This window comes from Vespa crabro, chromosome 23 (genome assembly GCF_910589235.1).
Source record: "Vespa crabro chromosome 23, iyVesCrab1.2, whole genome shotgun sequence".
NCBI lineage: Eukaryota > Metazoa > Arthropoda > Insecta > Hymenoptera > Vespidae > Vespa > Vespa crabro.
Genome location: NC_060977.1, coordinates 1,024,778 through 1,046,506, shown reverse-complemented (window position 1 = coordinate 1,046,506; position 21,729 = coordinate 1,024,778). Strand labels below are relative to the sequence as shown.

Here is a 21,729-nt window from a genome sequence, read left to right as displayed (position 1 = left end):
AATATTAGTTTAGGTAAGAAATTCTGTATTTGTTATTATAAATATTCTGAATCAATTAATTTTATTTACACAAATCATATTTATACAATCGCATATTGCTCATATAGCAGTTCACGTACTTTATAATATTCCTCAGAAATACAACCTTCTAATATAACTTTTCCTGCTTCATGCTGAAACAGATAATTATTATCACACGTTAATAGGCCTACAAATATTTCTATAAATAATTTTTAATACAAACCCTTCTGACAGCGATGGTATTATTACAACACCATAAAACTCCTCCACTAAATTCTGATGGAATGTTACTTCTATTTAAAACTTGCTTAAAGTCTGATAATTTTAGTTCATTTATAAATGTAGTTTGATGTCCAGGAACCTAGACGTATATTATAAATATTGTAATGCATCTTGATATATGTTCACTTATTTATGTAATTGTATTTGTTTAATTTTATACCTCATTTAGCAGTAAAGGTTCAAGTGTAAGTATTTTATCACTATTCTCTTCCAACTGTTCGTTTTCTGCTACAGCATCTCGACAAACCGGATCGCGAGCTGTGATCATAGCATCTACCCATGCAACCTCTGAATCACCTTTCCCTTTTGAAAAATTTAATCCGCTTACTAAAGCATCTGTCAAACGAACCTGAGTAGAAAAAAATTATTTTAATATAATAATAAATTATTTAATTAAAACTTGAAAGAAAATCATTTCAAGTTTTACTTGATATATATGAGTTTCGGTTGTAGCATCTAATGTTTCTCCTCTCGCAGGTGTGAAAACACGAGCACCGGCGCTTTGTGCTTGTTGTGCTAAAATTTCTGTGTCTTTTTTGGATCCTCTAACAAGAACAACTCGTCGTGGCCTTAATTGTGCTAGGATTTTTTGTAGAGATTCTCCATCTGATCTTCCTTCAAAATCTATGTACGTGACAGATGCATTAACTGTCATTGTACGCATAACTTGTACGCATTTGGTTGGAATATCAGTGGGTACCTCTGGATGATGTATGGCTTCTTCTTGTTTTGTCTCTACATTTTCCTTATTATCTTCTACCTCTGGTATGGTTTCTGCTATCTTATAATCTTCTGGTCTATAATGAAAGAAAGTGAGTACAGAGCAATCTATTATTATAATACAATCATTTTTAAATATAATTTTGTATAGAAATAGCTTACCTTATAATTTCACCGTATTCATCTATCTTTATTTTTTCTTCGATAAATGGAAACATAGGATGTTGTTTTTTATTTTGTTTAAAAAACCCAGGCTTACTTTCTTGTTTAACCAACAAATCGTGTTTTCCTCTTCCACCTCCTACTTCTATTTCGTCCTCAGATTCTGAACTAACATCTGCAGTTTCCCTGATATAACAATTCGTAAAAGTTTTGAAAAAAAATTATTTAGTAATAAATAATAGATAATTATATAAAAGATATTAATTTTAATGTACATTTGTTCCTGTTTCATTTGTTCCTGTTTTATTCTTTCTTTTTTTAAATATTCTTCTAATTCTATACCCTCTAATTTGATGCGTTTTTTTACTTCTAAAGAAATATTTCTGTTTCCTCCTTTTTCTACTAAATCTCTGGCAAGTGTTCCTGGAGATGTTCTACTTGTTAATATAATGCTATTTTGTGGATTACTACACCACTGGAGAAAAAGTTCCCGTGAAAAACCACATTCCATATCCGGAGTACTTGCAAGTACAACCTAAAATTCATTATCAAAAATTAGAAGAATTTTATTTTTCTTTAAACAAATTATTTTGTTATATTGTACCTTTGGGCTTGGTACTTGATTTAATTCAGCCATACTATGGCAAAGTTGTAAATGTTTGAATTGAAATGGATTATTTCTAGCACCTTCGAAACTTCTCATGAGCTTGTCACTCATCCATTCTATTTGAGATTTTGCAAATTCAACAACATTGTAACTAACATTATTCAAAAGTGCCAATGAATAAGCAAGTAAACCAGATTCTTTATTGCGCCATAATTGATCCAACATGTGTGCTAGTTCTAAAACTCGTCCAGCAGTATCCACGCTGACAAGAACATTTCCACCACCTCTTAACGTTTGTAAGATATTTGCTTAGAGCAAGAGAAAAAGGAATAACAAAATAATTAACAATAATGTTAAGAGAGAATGTGTTATCATGGTAATGACTTACTCATTAATTTTTCATCCCTAGTTCTACGTCTAGCTTGTTGATACGTGGCATTAAAAGCATCTGTTATAAGTAATGATGGTCTTTGTAGTCTTTCCAATTCACATCCATTTAAATGACGTTCTTTCTTATGATTGAAATCAACAGCATATATTATATCTTCTTCCCCTACTTTAACAATCTTCCAAATTGTTCCACCAATCATGTGTCCAGCAGGTAAAGGTGTTAAAGTAACACCATAACCTTTACCTTTCATGGATATGCTTTGATTATACTTTAATTGCACAATTTTATCAAATGCAGCATCTACGTCGTCAAGAGTAAATAAATCAAAGTCTTCCATATTATGGCGAGACTAAAATAAACATAATATTTTAATGTATGTATAGTGGGCTAAATTATTTATGTATATTTTTGTGAAAGAATAATACCTGATACATATCATACATAAACATTTGTCCCATTTTATAAACAGGTATTGTAGCATATATAGGACAATTCAAACCACATTTTCCTACTAAATATGGCAGTGCACCTAGATGCAATGGATCTGGATATGAAAGCAAAACTGCATCTATTTGATTAACATGTCTAAGGAATCAATATAAATAAATTAAATCTTTAGATAATACAAAAGATATATTAATATTAATCTCAAATAATATCTATATATATATTATGGATTTTGTACCTTTTTAACTCTCTTATAAAATCTTGATCAAAATTTTCATCCCACCCACAATCGAGTAATATTCTTAATTCATCAACTTGTAATATATAACAAGGTGGAGATTCATCCATTGCTCCAGATATGGCATGAAGTTTTATAATTGATGTCATTTTGATTCCCTATTTAAATTACTTCTAAATATTTAATAATCCCTCATCTGAAACAAATTTTTCATTAAAATAGATCTTCAATTTATTGGTTAATTTGATCATTGTATGAAAAATTACATTTATATGTAGATATACGTGAGAAAATGATTAAAAATATATATAAATAAATGTCAATTTTTAATATAAATCTATAAATTCATATGAATAACAATTTATCATTGAAAATATATCTGAAATACGATGCACAAGCGATTTATGAGACATTTCATTGGAGAATGCGCGGGCAGAATCTGCGCAAAGGTTATTACAATTTCATTTTGTATACGCTAATATACACGAATTTTTATCATCAAAAATTATATACCACGGCTAATTGTTATTAATCAATTATAATTATTGTCGCAGTATTTTTTATAAAATTCAACAATAACAAAGGTATAGATACATTTAACTGATTATTTCGGAAGTAAAATACAAAAAGTAAGGTATCACTGATGTAATTGTAATGAAATAAAAAATTTGGTATATATATTTTGTTTGATATATAAATAATAATTAATATTTTATATTATATTATAAAGAAAATGAGAACTTTAATTACGTATGTAATTTATTCCATTTTCATGTATATAAGGACATTTATGTAAATAGAATCATTACTGCGAAATACCAATGAAATACGTAAGTCAAAATTTATGTTGACTTTTGTTACTATTCGATACTTAAATAGTTAATTACGCGTAAATTAGAAGTCAAATTAAGTGCCTCGTCATATATATCAAATAAAAGTTAAAAAAGCAATATTATTTGATAGGTCAAATATCACAATGTGGCGCGGTTTAACATTACAAGTAAATATTGGATCAGCTGATGAGTGACAACAGACAGACGAAGTCCGCGTTCATGGTTCTGGTTTTTGGTTATGGCGACAAGCAGTTCAGACGGTTCTTGTAACGCTCCTGCAGATTTTCATCTTTCCTCTGAATTAGAAGACGTTTCCAATCGTTTAACCGTTAATTTATTAAAGTGTCCACTGTGCCATAATAGTCGACGAATTTTTTATTGTCGACAATGTATTCAAAATGGAGATTTCATTCATTTAAATGCTGTTTACTCGGAACGGTATATATACATATTACTATTTCTGATTATATCTTTCTAATTATATTTTTATATTATAAAAATTAAATTATTTAACTTTTAGTCAAAATATTAAGATTATCTATAAGATACAAGAGATCTTGTTAAATTTTTTATAAGAATGAAAGATATTAATTGAATATACTTGTATGTGTCCAGACTACTTGTATAAAATTAGAAAAATACTTAATGACTAAAATAGTAGTATGATAGTATATAAATTTCTCTTTATTTAGTTTTGCAGATAAGCAACTACGATTATTTCGTTTGAAAGCTGCCAGGGCTCAACTTGAAGAAAAATGCGTGAAAGCTCTTGAAAAACATAAACAGAAGGATAAATTGGTATTAACAAAATATATTTTATAAGAATATTGGAACAGATTAAATATTCATGACTTGAATTGATGCTTGCTATTTTTTATTTTATTATTTTATATTGTTGTAATATGTTATATGTTTTGCATCTTTTTACAGATATGCGATATAAATGTTTGTAAAGAAAGAATTAGACTTCTTCAATTATTAGTTCATGAAACCAGACAAAGTATAAACAGAGGTATGCTTCTATAATTATTAATTGTATTTATTATTTCTGCATGCAAAATTTAATTTGATATATTAATATCTTTTATATTCATTTCAATCCACGGTAGGTAATCAACGTTTAAATGTTCTGAAAGATGTGAATTCTCAGTTGGCTTTAAGAATTCCTAGACATGAAGAAAGAATTGAAAGGTTACATAAATTGGCCAATACAATGCGTTTGAAACAAGAGAAACATAAAGATGCAGTAGATCGAAAACGACAACAATTAAAGAAAGTTATTAGAATTGCTGCTAAACAATTGATTCAATATATATTTCCACTTTCACAGGTGCAATCCAACAGAAGGTAAACTTTATGTTAGAATAATAAAATTTATAATGATTATGATATGTATTAACATAATTACAGTTTATGTAGTAGTGAAGAAGATGTAAATGCAGATGTGGTTACTTGTGCATTAGCAGATGCATCAGGAACATCATATGTAAGAGGTAGATGGATTAATGATGCAGAAAATGCTTCAGAAGTACAACATCGTATAATTGCTCCAACATTACCAGGATCAGGCGATTATAGTGCTTATTCTTTATGGGGTAATTATCTTAGATATCAATTTATCTGAAAATATTTATCACAAGTTATTATCTATTATTTTATTTGTCTTTTAGTTGCTGCAAATAAAGATGGCGTGCCTGGTACAAATAAAGAACCATTGCACAATCCAGCATACAATATCAGTGCTGCTTTAACTTTTGCCACTCAACTTGTCAATATCATAGCATATTATGTAAATGTAAGATTACCTTACAAACTTGGTTATGGGTAAGTGGTGAGCTATATAATAATTTGTCAGATTTATTTATTGATTTACAATATGCACACGTAGTAAAATATTATAACTAATATATTTTTAGAGAATTTTGTGGCAATGAAATGTCGGATCAGAAATTTGCTAGAAAGGTAGCAAGGCTTAACAGTAATGTTCTACATTTATGCTTTACACAAAATACAGATATTGCAGTGCTTCATCCAATGCACACTTTACAAAATCTAATGCACTTACTTAATACTGAAATCAGTGATCTTGGAAGGTACAATGATATATCTAATACTTTATATCAGAAAAAAATATATATATATAATTATTTATAATGATAATAAATATCTATTGTTACATAGGATCGGTCCAATGGAAGTTGATCCCAATGTAATAGCACAATTGTATAGTCAGTTAGTTCCTGACTTGGAAAACAGTGATGATTCTGCTTCTGATGAGGAAGAAGATGCTTTTAATTGGGAATGGGAAGCAGTAAGTCACACCAATTTTCCTAAAATTTTATTATTGTCTGAATAAATTTTTCATGTTCTTTAAAGGTCCCAAATGTCGCATGTCCTGAAATGACAGTTCCCATTCCTGGATCCTTGGTTAATCAACAATCTTCTAGTATGCAAGTGAATCAGAGCGTCGCTGGAGGCTTGGTAACGAGTGCCGCAGCTAGTATTGCCTCTATTTGGCGTGGTTGGACAACCAATAAATAGACTGCTTTTTTTTACTGATACACTTCTTTTTATACAAATTTTAATTAAATACTTCAATATGTATGTACATATTGAAATATATATCCTTTAGAAATGCTTTAAGGTGTATGTCTTATAAAAATATCATTTATCTTTTACGTAAAATGTTTGTTCTGTTAGATGTAATTTTTCAAATTAAAAATAGTTCGTATATAGACAAAAATTTTTTAAATCCTATGCGATATTAAAGAATTTTAGTTAATGATACAAATTGTTTTACTATGTTAAAACTATGTTATGATTGAAGTCTGAAGGGTTGTAAACGTATTTTTATTGCTATCTATAAGATTCTCAATACATTTCAAACAACATCGTTAGGCACTACCGGAAGTATAGTAAAGAATGCATACTAGATGGTGTGCTGTAAGACGGAAGTAGGACGAAAAAAAAAATAAATATATATTTGACTTATTTTTTGAATGCACAACCTATAGCAAGAAACATTGCTTAACTAGCATCCTGTATTCTGATATATTATAATACATTGTTTTTTAATTGTTTTCTTACAATTTAATATCGCAACATATGTGAATTTATAATGACTGCCTTATTAGTGATTACTGTTTTTTTGCAGTACTTTGTGATTACTTTGTCTTAAAATGTTTAAGATAGATCACGCTTCCTTAAATGCAATATGGTATTAATATCTTTATTTATAAAATTGTAGAGAAGTTATGTGATTAGTATGTTCTTAACTATGAATGTTTTAAATAATTTCAAGGAACATATCATAAAATAATTTATGTTTTCTTGAAATTTATAATTATATCATAAACTTTACAAATTACTTAAAATATTTATATCTTTCTTTTTGGCACATTTGTAAGTAAACCGATGTGCTCACAAAAAAGTTGATAATATTAATTAAACTAACTTATTCTTATACATTGTATTACTATTACAACCCTTATAGCATTCAAATATTGTATTATATAAGTCGTTATATACATTCTAAAAGTATACTGATAATTTGTTCAAAAATTAAAAAATCAAAAACATACGATCTATCGAAATTTCATGCGTGACTGAAGAATGTTATTGTAAATAAAACTTATTCACACAAATTACAATTACTGCTATATTGGCTGTATACACATGTGCGTGTATATATACTTATCAACTTGTTAAGAATATACTATGTAAATGACTAATATTCCATTCGTAGTTTACAGCACAATATATACGATATAATAAGAAATATGATAAAATCACAATTTGTGCACATAAATACAGTGCAATGGTACCAAACAGGGCGATTTAGATAAATTATTAAGTATCAGAGAGTAAAATTATTTTTGTACGTAAAAACAGAAAATTTCATTTCTCAAATTCATTGTCATATTTGCCTTATACTTAATTTTATAAAAAGTAAATAAAGTCATTTATCTAATTAGCTCATCTATTTAATTGATCTATTAATTTATGTATTACTTATAAAGCTGAATAGAGCTAAGAATTGTTTACTGTTACGCAAATAATTAATAATATATTTATTTTTAATTTACAATTGCTGTTTAAAATTAATATAGAGTAGATTGAAAAATAAAAATGATATGTAATAACTAAATAAATCGAAAATGTTATAATAGATGCACATACATACACACATATTTGCAAAATATGTTATTGTAGACTATTTGAGCAATTGGAATTTGGTAACATTAAGGCAAATGTGGCAATTCTAAGGAATCTTTGAACATAGAAACTAATTAATTAGTGTAATAAATGGAAATTCCAAATTATAGAAATATATAATGGTATCATACATTTTTTGAAACGAATTAAAATGCATTATGTAGATATTGCTAAGTAAAGATTTAACTATATTTGTACAATATAGCACAAAATTGTATGTATATAAATTAATAAGGATATTTTTTTTTTTTATTTAATTATTAATATTTATAATATCAAATATCAGTAAATATATATTGAACTTGATAGTGTTTTCATCAAGAACAAACTCAGTATAGAAAATTACAAGACATATTTCAACATGTGTCTAAACAGCTAAAATATTTAATAAATAATATATAAACAGGAATGTGTGCGTGAATGATTTATATTAATTAACATGGCTGTTTTTCTGGAAAATGTGTCATTGTGATATATTTCTATTAAATAAATCAGGATTTGTTTTTACTATTTATTTTTGATACTTTTTTTTTATAAGTTTTTACTAATCTTTTTATTATTTTATACATAATATTGACAAATGCTTAATTATTTTTTTCTCAGTATATATTATAGAGTTTGTTGAAGTACTTGGGTACAATAATATTGTGTATTCATTCTTAAGAAGATGAGAAATAACTAAATATTAATGAAAGCACTGGATTAATGGCGAACAATATTTATTTTTTATGACGCTGAAATATTGCTTTAGACGTATGAAAATAGTATATGTGATAATGATACAAAACATTAGTCAACTACAATTTCATTTTTATTACATAACATATCCATTTACATAAAGTAATCTTGTTGACATATGTATATTGCCTTATGTGACACTTGTATAACATAAACCTTTTTTTCAAGTATATTGTGTGCTAAATTTGAAATTTTATACTATAAAATAATATTTTGTAAAATACCGCATCCGTCTTTAGCCTGAATTCTTAAAGAACAAGTTTAACTGATTTAATTGGATCAACTTTAAAATTGGTCCCAAATCTCATAGCCAAGAATAAAAAATCATTAAAGAATGTATAATTCAATAAATTTGAAAAATAATAATAGATGTAATATAATTTAGATATTTAATATATGAATGTTTTTATAATTAAAATATGATTGTAACGAAACATGTTATCAAAAACGTCGTATTAAAAGATTATAGTAAATTTGAATGATATAAATGTTGATCATTTTCATTATCAGTAGATAATTGTGTATAATATAATTTTTTATAGCTAAATAAACATTTCAAAAAATTAAGCATACTATGTAAAATAATATTTATCATATATCCAATAAAGTTTATTTTATCAATTTCATATGTATATATATGAAAAAGTAAAATCATATGTGAAAATGAAGTCTTGTTGTCATTTTCAGCTTTGATAATGATGTTTAGAAGATTAATATAATAAATATTTGTTACTACATTTTTCATTATTTAAGACACATTCTACCATATTATGTTGAGTATTTAAATAAATAAAAGATTGAATCTGTTAAAAGAATATAGATTTAAAGAAAATGTAAAAGTCTATACATATATTAGTTGCAGTCTAACAAAAACATATACTGTTATATATTATTATCGTAATATGTTTTCAAAATATCAGTGATTCAATTTATAAAAAGTTGCAATCTAACTGGAAATATAAAACAGAAATACATTTTTAATAAGGTAGATGCAATTATAAAAAATACAGTAAACTGTGATAAAATATTCTTATAACTCAATATTCGAGTTCGAAATCGAATTAATTTTCATTAGAACATTTAATAGAAAAGAAATAGTTCAAACATAATCTATCTTTTTTAAAATAATATAACTCATCTTTAAAGCATCTTTTATATATGAGATATATATATGAAGAAAGTTTTTATTTTATCTTCTTTATACTGAAAAAAACATTCTTATCAAATAGATGTGTGTGTATGTATGTATGTATGTATGTGTATATATATATATATATATATATATATATATATATATATATATACACATTTATATATAGCTTTGAAACATTATAAGTAGCAAAAGATATCAATGTATTACATGATATAAACTAAACACAAAATAATCTAAAATTAATCCACAAAAAATAAAAAGCAATATTTAATCCTTGGCTACAGATAAGGTATTTTGTACAGTTGATCTTAGAGTTATAATTTGATATTAGCTATATAGTATGATGTATGATGACTTCCATGATAAATCATCAAATATGTGTCTGTATCATTTATTGCCATCTTGCACAGTCTCTGCTCATGTAGCACTCCACTATGTTTCTTGCTGATGGACATTTCACTTTCACCACTATTGGACTGGCCAGTCTATTGCATACATGTATCAAACTGTATACATACTCAGTACACTAACTGGACTGTGAATTCTGTAAGCACATCATTATATAGTATTTTAATTGTTGAATATACATATTTATATAAGTAATTAATGAAAAATAGAGTTAACACAGTTTAAAAAAATATATATATATATATATACATACACACACATATATATATATATATATTCATTTTGTATATTTATATAATCTACTAATAATATAAATTTTTTAATCTTAATTCTTTAAAAATGAAAAATATTTACAAAACTTACTGTATTAATAAATTTCGAAGATGAAAATATGTTTCAATTTTCAAATACGATTATAAATTTTTGGGGTAACCATATAGTGATTAATGTAGTAATGAAGCTTGATAACATTCAACCATGCTAGTTAGTTTCAGAAAAAGCTTTTCAATGATGCTATGTTAATTTAAAATGATGTGCTTAAGTATCGTAAATATATAACTTTTCTTTTCATATATAAAATAGAATATATATTAATATTTCATAGAAGTCACCTATTCATGATGCTATAATGCAAAAAACAATACATTTCTTTGAATGGAAATTAATTTGATGAAGTTAAAAATGAAGAATAAAATATTTGGGAAAAATGATAAAAATGAAAAATAATCAAGTCATATAAATTGACTGAAAAATATTAATGACCACATTGTTTCGATAAAATTAATCAAAGATACTATTATAAAATGTTATAATTATTAATTGGAAATAATGAATAATAAATTACTAGTCTTTTTTGTTTATGAAGATATATATATTTTACACGATCTTTGTTTATATAATATAGTCCTATTCTGAAAATACATATCTCAGTGTTAGCTCTTTACGAAAAAAAAAAAGAAATATATATATATATATATATATATATATATATATATTTTAATGAAATATAGGATTTTTACATGGTAGTATTGTAAAATGATTAAAAAACCTTTTAATATCTAGTATTTTTAAGAATTATGGTCAAAACTTATTTAAATTATTCTATTTTATTGACATGACATTAAAACACAAAAGTACAGAATAGGACTATAAATAAAGAAAGCTTCACTATTAGAAAAAAGAAAAACAATTATAATTCACATTCAAGTTAGGATCAAAGACCTGTTTTATTTAAAACTACTTTTAAATGTTTGTACTATCGTAAATCATACTTCTATATATATACACACACCCACAGAGTCAACAATTTCATAATATTTTACATATAAATAGGATATAGTTCAAATAATAAGACATTAATAAATTAAAATTTATATATATTTAAAGAATATTTTTTTTTAGTGCAAGCCAAAAATAAAATGGTTTCTGTTCCTTTCTAATTTGTATTAATTTCACAAAACTTATCTCACGAATATTTTTGTTTTCTCCAGAATGTTGTATCAACTACCAATCACTACCAATGTTGTAATTTGTAAAGTAATTTTTTTTAAAAGAGAACTATGTTGTAATCATTAAACATCATATAAAAGCTTAAAAATTGACAAACACATTTGTCCAATTGTTCACAGTTATACGATTAATTCTATTTAGAATATCATTGGTAAATAATGGCTTTGAAATATTAAATTATAAAAGTAAATGTCAAATGTCAAACTAAATAGCTAGTAATATTACAATTGAGATATAATCCACTCCAGCAGAATAATTATGTGCAAAATGCTGCATATCACAAGTATGATATCAATTGCTTTCCCTCAGGGCACTACACATGCAACAATAAAATCAGTGTTATTAATATCTGAAATAAGAAAAATTAAAAGTATCAATTGTTTCAAGCTTTAGAATTTAGAAAAATCACATTTAGTAAAAATAGACCATCATTCTACAGTATTTGAAGTATATATTGTACTTTAATATATTATTTCAAAATAATCTATCCAGTTTTGTTAATTTGAGAACAGTTTCTTATAATCGGAAATGGTACGTACTTTGGTACATCTATGCTACAGTTTTAAATTAGTGGATAGCCTTGAAAATTAGTTTCCATTTTATTCGAAGATACTAAAAGTAACTAATTTATTTAGAAATGAAATTTATAAAAAAAACAATAATGCATACAATTTTTTAATATTCATTGTAATGAATAACTCTGAAATATATTTTTATTGTTTATATATACTTAATGCTTTTATCTGTTATTTTCTACTGAAGGTTTATATAAGTTTACCATAATGAAAATTATTGTCATATACATATACACATACATATATATATATATATATATATATATATATATATATATATATATATATATATATATATATTCTTTTATATAAGATAATATTGTAACAGACACATATTATTTTAATATAACTGCATATCTTTATATATTTATTTTATAATGCAGAAATGATTTGATATAATTAGATTAGAATTAAATTTGTTTGACTAATTAAATAAACATCAATTTGAGAAACTAAGATCAAGGCCATCATGATCGCCATAACTCCACTATCACTTAAATTTTACAATTACCAGAGTAAAATATGAATACACACTTTCATAGACATAACTTTATGCATATATACAGAGATAGTACTAGATAAATCTAGTGATCAGTTTTGCTACTCTTTCAATGTAAGTATTCTGGTAATCTGGAATATAGAATTAATAACAATATACATGTGTATAGAACAGATTTTGATTAAAGAGTAGCAAAGACCAACCAAGAAGTAAATATTCTGAGTATGAATCCCTCTAGGACTACAAAAATATATAAATATTTATAGTAATATTATGCATTTTTATCAACGTAGAGCAAGAGGGTATTACAGAAATACTCTACTAAGTTATTAGGAAGGTAATAAAACTTTGGATTATAATACCAATAATTATATAATTTAATTATTATTAAAAATGAATTATTTATTTCAAATGTTTATAAATATATGTTATGTCAAATACAACCATTAGTTTTAATGTAAAAATTTGATGAGAAATGTTTTCCAACAATGCATTGAACAAAATTGTTCAATACTTAGAAATTCCTGATAATCAATTTTTATTTTACAATCATTTTTTACAGATGATTTATTTATTACTTCTTCACATTGTGCAATTTAAATAATAAAAAATCAAATTTGTATGCACATATTTCTTAGTATAATATCTCTAAACCCTCTGCATATAACTGTAATATAAACATTTTTTCATTTCCTGAATAAAGAGAAATTTATAAAATCTAACAATAGATAGTGATAATTATTAAAACCAGCAATACCAATATTGATTGGAATTAGCTGTAGGACTTGTAATATGCATTCTGAGAACTTCATCTTAGAACGTGCAATGTAATGAGTTTTATTTCCATTGTTTATGTATAGCATACTTGTTTTTAAAGTTCTGTGTGTATTTCTTAAATAATTCAAGTAAAATATTCTCTAAAAAATTTGTATGCGTTATAAAAAACTAAGTAAAAGAAATCTTGAATTGACATATATTCTTTATTATTATAATTTTGCAAATTCTATTTCTGAATTGAAGTTGAAGTCAAAATAAGATAACTAAAGAAATGTGTTTAGAAAGTAATAACAAATATAATTAAGTAAAAAATATTTTTATATAAATATTTTAAGTTCAATTCTTTTATCCCCTATCACCATGCAACTTTAGACTTAACGTTTTTCAAATTATTAATTTTTAATTATAATTTACTTAAACTCATAGCAAATATTATTATTCTGTAAATAAACAAAGTAAATTTTTAAGATTTTTATATGTATTTTTCATTTCTTTTAACATATATATGTGTATTATATACACACACCACACACACACATGCACGTGCGCGTTTTCTTTTGGAATGAAAAATATTGCGGGTTTCAATTTCTTTACTTTTACTTTTTTGATGTCAAGTTATATAAGGATATTTTTAATCTGCACACTATTTATAACAGATTTATTTCATTCAATCTCAATTTTAATATATCAATTTTTTCTTGCTCTCTTTAAAAAAAAAAAAAAAGAAAAAAAAGAAAAAGAAAAAGAAAAAAGAAAGAAAAGAAAAAAAAAAGAAAAAAGCAAAAACAAAATTTACATACCATGAGCTATCACTAAAATAAATGTTTTTCTGGTTTAAAATCTGCATCATTATATGAATGAAAACGGGATAAGTCCATTAATTATAATTGTACATTTGATGCAGTATAAAAAAATCAGCGATATATATAAAGGGAATCAATCATATAGAAGACTTACACTATCCGCTTTCTTAGGACATAATTCTCGAAACACTTGTTCGATCAAAAGTTGCCTGTAATAAAAAATAAAAAATATTGATTTGCAAGTTAAAAGTTGAAAATTTTGGATATTTTTTATATACTTGATAATAATAGAAAGTGTATAATATAAGAAGAGAAAATAATTGGATTCTTGCCTACAATAAAAATCTAATTTTAATCAGAAAACGAGCCAAATTTATAAGACCATTATATCCTTATACTTAGTGGTAAAATTAACTATTTAATCTTATAATAATTTTGTTGCAAAAGCAATGTGATTTCTATTTCAATACAAAAAACATAATTTTCATTGTTTTCGTTTGTAAGTATAATATAAAAAAATGTAATTAAGAAAAAAGTATAAGTGATATATCAGAAAGAAAACAATACTTACTTAGCTGAAAGACCACCACCAGGAGGCAGATTGGGAAATTCTTGGTCCACAAGAAGTTGTAATAGTTTCAAATAGTCAATCTTATCCTCTTGTTTTTGTTCTGCTACTATTTCTATGAAAATAATAAAAACTATTAATATTTATTCTGCCACTTAACTATAAAAAATAAATGCATTCCTATTATTTTAATAGTGAAAATAATGTAAAAACATGAATAAAATACATTTTTATGTTGCAACGAGAAAGTTATATAGTTGGAAATACTGTGTATACTGGATGTAACATTTGTCATAGGTATTTCAATATATCATACACAAGAAAATTACTTCAATAAGAATAGGAAAAAATAAATATTTTCAAAAATTAGAATTCAATAGAAACATCTATAGTAAAACATGAAAAACATCAAATATATGCTATGAGTGATATCATATAAAAACATTGCAATGTTTATGAATCTATAGATCAAAAAGAAATTTGAGCAATTGCATATTATATAATTTACAAAAAAGTGGATATATATAATTGATAAATAGAAAACATGTATGTAAATAGAATGTCTTTCATGCAGTATTTTTTCTATTATATAAAAATTATAATATATATATACGTATATAAATATATATACATATATTATATATATATATTTATATACGTTATTTATATATATTATATATATATATATATTATATATATATATATACATATATATATAAAAGAAAATATATCAACTAGAATTACATACACGTGCATCTACTTAGGACTGGAATAATATATTTTACAGTACATTTCTTATGGGAATATATGAAGCATACTCCTGTCTTAAGTAGATACATTAATATCACGTTTTCCTTAAAGTAGTGTATATATTTTTTGGTCGTCTTTATCCACCTCTGGAATTGTCAAGTATAGATCCTTCTTCTTCACTATTTACATATATGATTTTTTCAGTTGTCATGTTCCTCCATAAGAAATGCATTGTTTACAAAATAACATAAAAACATTATGTGAAGTTCCTCTAGACTTTTTTAAAAAGGTTTTCACCTACCTGCTACATTGCTTTAATATATATCAAGAGAGGAACAAACAACTTCCTTAATATAACTTTAACTTATTTTATTGTTTGTCTAGGCACCTGTCAACTCCAAGGGTGGAATATATCTCTAAATAATAATAATTTTGTATTTGAAGTAAGTTTAATCTTTGAAAAAGTCAGTATATTACAATTTTCTAAATTGATATATAAACCAAAAGTTTTCACTTATATGAGTGAAAGTACCCTGTTATTTGCATTTTTTTTAAATATATATAGGTTTATTGCTACATGTGGATAGCAAGCACATAATATATATTAGAATTATTATCGTCTCAATTCTGATAAAATTACAAGAGAATAGGTGACAGTAATCAAACTAATTATTTCTATTTGTATATAAGATGGTTAGAGTTGTCAAATTCAAAGACAAATATACAGATATATAAGAATAATTAGATATAATAACGTAGATCTTATTATCATCTACTTATATGGCACCAAGAATTATTTTAAAAATATATAATGACACTTTTTAATACACGATAAATCTTAGAGAAAATTAATAGATAAATTTGTAGTAAATTTTATATAAATAATGTTGGTCCATAATTTATGTCCTATTATTATAGTTAGAAATGTACTATTTTTATTCATAAATATTCTTGTACCTTCAATATCACTACTATTTTCAAAGAAAATTCATATAAGTGCACGTGCACATAATATCTATAATATAATCAAAACATTATTGTAATAATTGACAAATCTTTAAATATATCTCTTTTTTGAACTTCAAGATTTGTACATAATGTTTCTATATTGCGCGAATCAATTTGCTTTTCATATTAGTTTATAAAGACTAAACAACTTACATAACTTAATAAATTGCTATTCAATATTTATAAGTATGTAAGGATTTAAGTACACAAATTTAATTTTCTATTAATTCTTACTTTAACTAAATCTTAGAAGGAATGTCATGTATGACATTGTGATCTGGTATTAACACAACAACAAAAAGAATATAATGAATGTGTATATGGAAAAGTGAAAGAACCTTTAATTCTCCTTTCAATGGCCATTTCCAGCTCAGCCTCCTTCTCCTGTGCTTCAGAATTTGGTTTTGGTGCAGCAGGGAACGTAACCAAGACTATACTCATATTGTCTCTGCTACCCTATAATAAAATTTTCATTTAATATGACAATTTTTATATCAACTATGTTGGATATTCCAATATACATTTAGAATAGAAATTTATAAGAAACCTAATAACAAATGTTGAAATATAACTTCTTATAATTAGTAATATTAAATTAAGAAATTAGAGTTTACTAATCTATATGTATAATATATGCCAAAGAGAAAATTACCTTGTAAAGACATGTGTCTATGACTTGGTTCGTGACTGCTTCTAAGTCATCCGTAAGCAATAGCCTTGATCGTATAAAATTACATAAGTCTTCGTTGTTCATTACATCCCAAATACCATCACATGCTAAAACTAGAAATTCATCGTGTTCATCATCTCTGTCTCTTACAAATATTTCTGGTTCTGGTGACACTAACTGTTCGCAGGGACCCCTATCTTTCAAATTTTTGTACTCATAATCTCCTAGTGCTCTTGAAACTGCTAATGAACCATTTACTCTTTGTACCATTACACTTCCACCTGCATTTTGTATTCTTTCTTTCTCTGCCGTTAAAAAAGGTTTATGATCTCGTGTTGAGAATACCGGGCTTCCAGAACTACAGAGTACAGCTCTAGAATCGCCGCAATTAGCAATATATATATTTCTGGGACATATAAATGCACAGACTGCTGTAGAACCAGATTTATCTATTCCAGAGCTCATTTCTGGTAAGTATCTCATTTCATCGTCAAGCTGAAGAAATCCAGAATGTATTCCCTTAATGACATCTTCGGCTTTGAATTCTTCAGTCTTCATTATGCACTCTAACAAATGCTCTGCACTATGTTCTGATACCAATGCGCCTGCATGACCATCAAACACCGCAAAATAACTCCAATCTGAAAGGCCACCTTCTAAGCCAGTTATAGCTCTGTGAGCGTCCTCCATTTCCAATCTCCAACCCTGCATGCTGGCAACACCATATCGCAATCCATTGCCAGCTCCATGTTCATTATATTTATCTGTTTTAGGAGTATCCAAAAATGCCCCCATAGTATTTATCAAATACTTGCTACTTTGGTAGACTAATCAGTTTTTTTTTTATATTATTTAATCAGCATTTTTCAATGTACAATGGTCTAATACTTTTCTTCGTTTTACCTAAAATAATAAAAGAAAAAAAAGTAAGCTAACCTTTCTTTTTTTTCATTACCAATATGAAAAGCTAATGTTATTGCGTTTCATTTATAACTCTATCTAAAGAATATCAATGATAAATACTGTGTTTTAAAAAGGAGATTTCAATGATGATCTTAGAAATGCGCACTTGTAAGAGTACGATGATCGAACTTTGCCTTTAGAATGACACATCGATAAGCATTAAATATTTCAGAAATTAACAGATTTTTTTCGTCATTCGAATAGAGATAAGTATAACATAATATAATTACAAGTAGTGTTTGAACATCGTAAGAAGTTTTCATTATAATTTTCTGTAGGAACGCGTTAATAGTCATAGAATGAGAATGATCAGTTACCGGCAAACGTACCGCCAATACTTCACTAATATCACAATACACTGAGCAAATATATAAGGTATTTATCTAAAGCAGAAAAGCATAAGCTTTGGGAGACATAAGCAGTACAATATTATGACGAGAAAATTCATTTACGGCAACGCCAAATTTTGCGACTAAAATAGTTTTACCTTAACTGCCTGGCTCATTCGCGAAAAAAACTTACATGAAAAGATTTTTGCCAAATATCATCGTTACTTTCGGAAGAGTATATATTCGGATATATGTGCGTTACAGCGTGCGTGGTATTACGCTAATCGACTCGTTCCATGTTTTTCCAAATGCACACGAATATTACCATCGCCAACGTTTCCCTTTGCTCTAAGCTCACACACACAGAAACAATGAAATCGACTTACGCAAATGGCGGATACGCACAGATCAACCTTCGCGCCTGCGCTATTTATTAATAGCCAAGCGTCATGGCGTCATTTTTGACCAATTAGAACGACAGAATTTCCATTGCACGCGGGTCATTTCAAATTATTATTAATTTTCAAAGATAAAAGATTATATGAAAAGAATATGATTTAATTAATAAATATTGTGAAACTTTTGTTTATATACGTTTTTTGATACTTTTATGAAAGAATAATTTTTTATAACAAATGTGAACAGTATCATAATTTTGATTTAGCGCGTGTTTGACATTACAAAATAATGTTAATATCGAATAAAATAAATATTCTATTGTTTACCTTCTTATAATTTTACTTTATCACTTATGATTAATTATTTTTCTAAATATCTTTCACTATTCGAGTAAATTAGTTTATTATATTTATCGGCCGATAATTTGTTTTTGGTGGTATGGTGGTTTTGCTTTTAGTTCTGCGAGTCGCCGTTCTAAAACTACTACTGTAATTCATGGACATTTATTTTTACAAATAAATTCTGGAGGAGGGTATATTGCATATAATTTTTTGAAAATGATTGATTTTCGTGATGATAATGCAAAAACTGCCAATCGAAAAATTGATAATAAATATATACCACGTAAGTACGCGAGGAATAATACTCTTTTGTAAAAGAAGAACTTTATACCTTTGTTATCAACTAAATCTAGATATACATGCAACGTGCTTGTTTGGTTATTTTATTAATATTCAATACATAAATAAATTTAAAAATGCACAGAGCTTATTACCATTCTTTCAAAAATAATTACAAAACATGATTTCTAATAATATGTAATATTTTATGAATATTATGTACATGAAAAAACAATTCTTTCTATTAAAAGATATTATTGAAGATTCATGTGAAATTATATAAGAAATAGGATCTTTTTGTAATTATTAATCGGTAATATTTGCTCATCTATTATATTCTTTATCTTTTACTTTGAATTTAATAAAATAAAGTTTGTAGAAGTAATAAAGAAATTAATTTACTTACTACAAAACTTGTTCATTTTACTTTTCAGTTACTTCTCAAGAGGGATTAGCACCACTTAGTCCATATTTAAATTTTGATCCATCATACCTTCCTCCACGCGAGCCACAATATATATTTCCAGAAGGAGCTGTAAAACAAAGAGGACGTTTTGAATTAGCTTTTAGTCAAATAGGTGCTGCTTGTATGATAGGAGCAGGTATTGGTGGTACCACTGGTTTATATAGAGGGATTAAAGCAACAGCTCTAGCTGGACAAACCGGTAAACTCAGAAGAACACAGTATGTACTTGTTTAGCTTTTTCTGTTTTTGCTTTTCTTTTACTATTCCATTTGTTATATGTGTAAGTATTTTCAATATATTTGAATATAATTTAGATAAAGCACATACATAAATACAAAATCATGTATGCAAGATATATATACAAAAATTTTATGTCTCTTTATTCGTTAAACAGGTTGATTAATCATGTTATGAAAAGTGGATCAGCTCTAGCAAATACACTCGGAGTAATTACAGTGATGTATAGCGGTTTCGGTGTTCTTTTATCTTGGGCAAGAAGTACCGATGACTCCTGGAATACATTAGCAGCAGCAACCGCGACTGGCATGTTGTTCAAATCCACAAGTGTGTACATCCTGCTTTATTTCGTTTTATTAATTTATAAGAATTAATATTAAATAATCTTTTCCATGTAATTATATTACAGGTGGTTTAAGGAAATGTGCTTTAAGTGGCTGCATTGGACTAGGAATAGCATCGTTATATTGCTTATGGAATTCACAGTTAATACATTCACAGTTAAGATATGGTGTTAATCCAGCATAAGATTGTGTGTATACTTACAGAAAGCCCTTTAGTCAAATTTTGTCTGCCCTGAATGTTTCTGACCGTGTCCCATTGATATTTAATAAAAATTAAAGATTTCAACGTATCAATCAACTTTAAGATACATAGAAAGAGATATATTTGCCAATTTTTATTTATATTGTCTTTTATATGCTAGTATAAAATTAGTAGTCTTATATATTATAATTAATTCACATAGTTGAATAACACATTAATTATTTTAAAGAATAATTATTCAAATTTACAATCTTTCAGGGCATGAATGAATTCTATATTATACTAATATAAAAATTGTTATATAATTATTTAAAATTATAAAATTCATATCCTCCAAAATAATTAATCATGATAAAATATACATTAATATATACTATGAAAGACAGACACAGACTATATTAGTTTATCGATAAAGGCTCCTAAGAGACATTTTATTTTTTTTGCAGATTGAAATGACGATTCGAGTTTCTCAACCATTAGAAAATTCGTAATAAATTCTATCTTTGTGTCCTATAAATAGGAAATCTGGTCAGAACGCCTGCATAAAAAAGAAATTATTATGAATGAGAGATGCATGCAATTTATAAAAGAACAAATTGTATAATGTATGTATATACATATATATATGGTATGTGTATGTATATGTATATATATTTATTATTACATCGATTAGTAGATAGTAATTTATTTTTATTTGTGCGTTGCCTTATACCTATTTATCATGAGTACAAAGAATCACTCACACTTATTATTACTGCCTAAATAAAAAATTTTTTTGATAAAGAAACAACAAAA

The 21,729-nt window shown here is 26.0% G+C and overlaps 4 protein-coding genes across 14 annotated transcripts; 2 read left to right on the top strand and 2 right to left on the bottom strand.

Moving 5' to 3' along the window:
- Window positions 1-42: 42 nt before the first annotated feature.
- LOC124432123 (probable cleavage and polyadenylation specificity factor subunit 2) lies at window positions 43-4,003 on the bottom strand. Of its 5 annotated transcripts, none has more exons than XM_046980739.1 (11): window positions 3,867-4,003; window positions 2,869-3,064; window positions 2,609-2,768; window positions 2,181-2,532; window positions 1,790-2,100; window positions 1,461-1,720; window positions 1,186-1,371; window positions 731-1,100; window positions 464-652; window positions 245-382; window positions 43-173 (listed from the first exon to the last, which is right to left on the bottom strand). In XM_046980739.1, the coding sequence occupies exons 2-11, from the start codon at window positions 3,015-3,017 to the stop codon at window positions 81-83; spliced, it is 2,208 nt and encodes a 735-aa protein (XP_046836695.1). In that variant the 5' UTR covers window positions 3,018-3,064; window positions 3,867-4,003; the 3' UTR covers window positions 43-80. The 5 variants fall into 5 exon arrangements, with proteins under 5 accessions (XP_046836695.1, XP_046836693.1, XP_046836694.1 ...); XM_046980737.1 differs by having other exon boundaries at window positions 3,756-3,874; XM_046980738.1 differs by lacking the exon at window positions 3,867-4,003 and adding an exon at window positions 3,619-3,736.
- On the top strand, window positions 3,940-9,221 carry LOC124432125 (beclin 1-associated autophagy-related key regulator). 3 transcript variants are annotated; one of them, XM_046980745.1, is made up of 9 exons: window positions 3,940-4,139; window positions 4,394-4,499; window positions 4,632-4,713; window positions 4,811-5,048; window positions 5,124-5,296; window positions 5,372-5,525; window positions 5,618-5,794; window positions 5,883-6,012; window positions 6,078-9,221. In XM_046980745.1, exons 1-9 carry the CDS (start codon window positions 3,940-3,942, stop codon window positions 6,240-6,242), a joined length of 1,425 nt encoding a protein of 474 aa, XP_046836701.1. In that variant the 3' UTR covers window positions 6,243-9,221. The 3 variants fall into 3 exon arrangements, with proteins under 3 accessions (XP_046836701.1, XP_046836700.1, XP_046836699.1); XM_046980744.1 differs by having other exon boundaries at window positions 5,121-5,296; XM_046980743.1 differs by having other exon boundaries at window positions 5,112-5,296.
- A 731-nt stretch (window positions 9,222-9,952) lies between these two features.
- Window positions 9,953-20,223, bottom strand: LOC124432007 (protein phosphatase 1B). 3 transcript variants are annotated; one of them, XM_046980479.1, is made up of 6 exons: window positions 18,860-19,068; window positions 17,357-18,277; window positions 17,043-17,160; window positions 14,950-15,061; window positions 14,533-14,587; window positions 9,953-10,351 (listed from the first exon to the last, which is right to left on the bottom strand). In XM_046980479.1, the coding sequence occupies exons 2-6, from the start codon at window positions 18,167-18,169 to the stop codon at window positions 10,334-10,336; spliced, it is 1,116 nt and encodes a 371-aa protein (XP_046836435.1). In that variant the 5' UTR covers window positions 18,170-18,277; window positions 18,860-19,068; the 3' UTR covers window positions 9,953-10,333. The 3 variants fall into 3 exon arrangements, with proteins under 3 accessions (XP_046836435.1, XP_046836434.1, XP_046836433.1); XM_046980478.1 differs by lacking the exons at window positions 9,953-10,351; window positions 18,860-19,068 and adding exons at window positions 11,411-12,037; window positions 20,092-20,223; XM_046980477.1 differs by lacking the exon at window positions 9,953-10,351 and adding an exon at window positions 11,411-12,037 and having other exon boundaries at window positions 18,860-19,069.
- On the top strand, window positions 19,535-21,721 carry LOC124432010 (mitochondrial import inner membrane translocase subunit Tim23). Of its 3 annotated transcripts, none has more exons than XM_046980490.1 (5): window positions 19,535-19,689; window positions 20,120-20,369; window positions 20,546-20,715; window positions 20,798-20,888; window positions 21,381-21,721. In XM_046980490.1, the coding sequence occupies exons 1-5, from the start codon at window positions 19,623-19,625 to the stop codon at window positions 21,388-21,390; spliced, it is 588 nt and encodes a 195-aa protein (XP_046836446.1). In that variant the 5' UTR covers window positions 19,535-19,622; the 3' UTR covers window positions 21,391-21,721. The 3 variants fall into 3 exon arrangements, with proteins under 3 accessions (XP_046836446.1, XP_046836445.1, XP_046836443.1); XM_046980489.1 differs by having other exon boundaries at window positions 20,798-20,920; XM_046980487.1 differs by lacking the exon at window positions 21,381-21,721 and having other exon boundaries at window positions 20,798-21,064.
- Window positions 21,722-21,729: the final 8 nt, after the last annotated feature.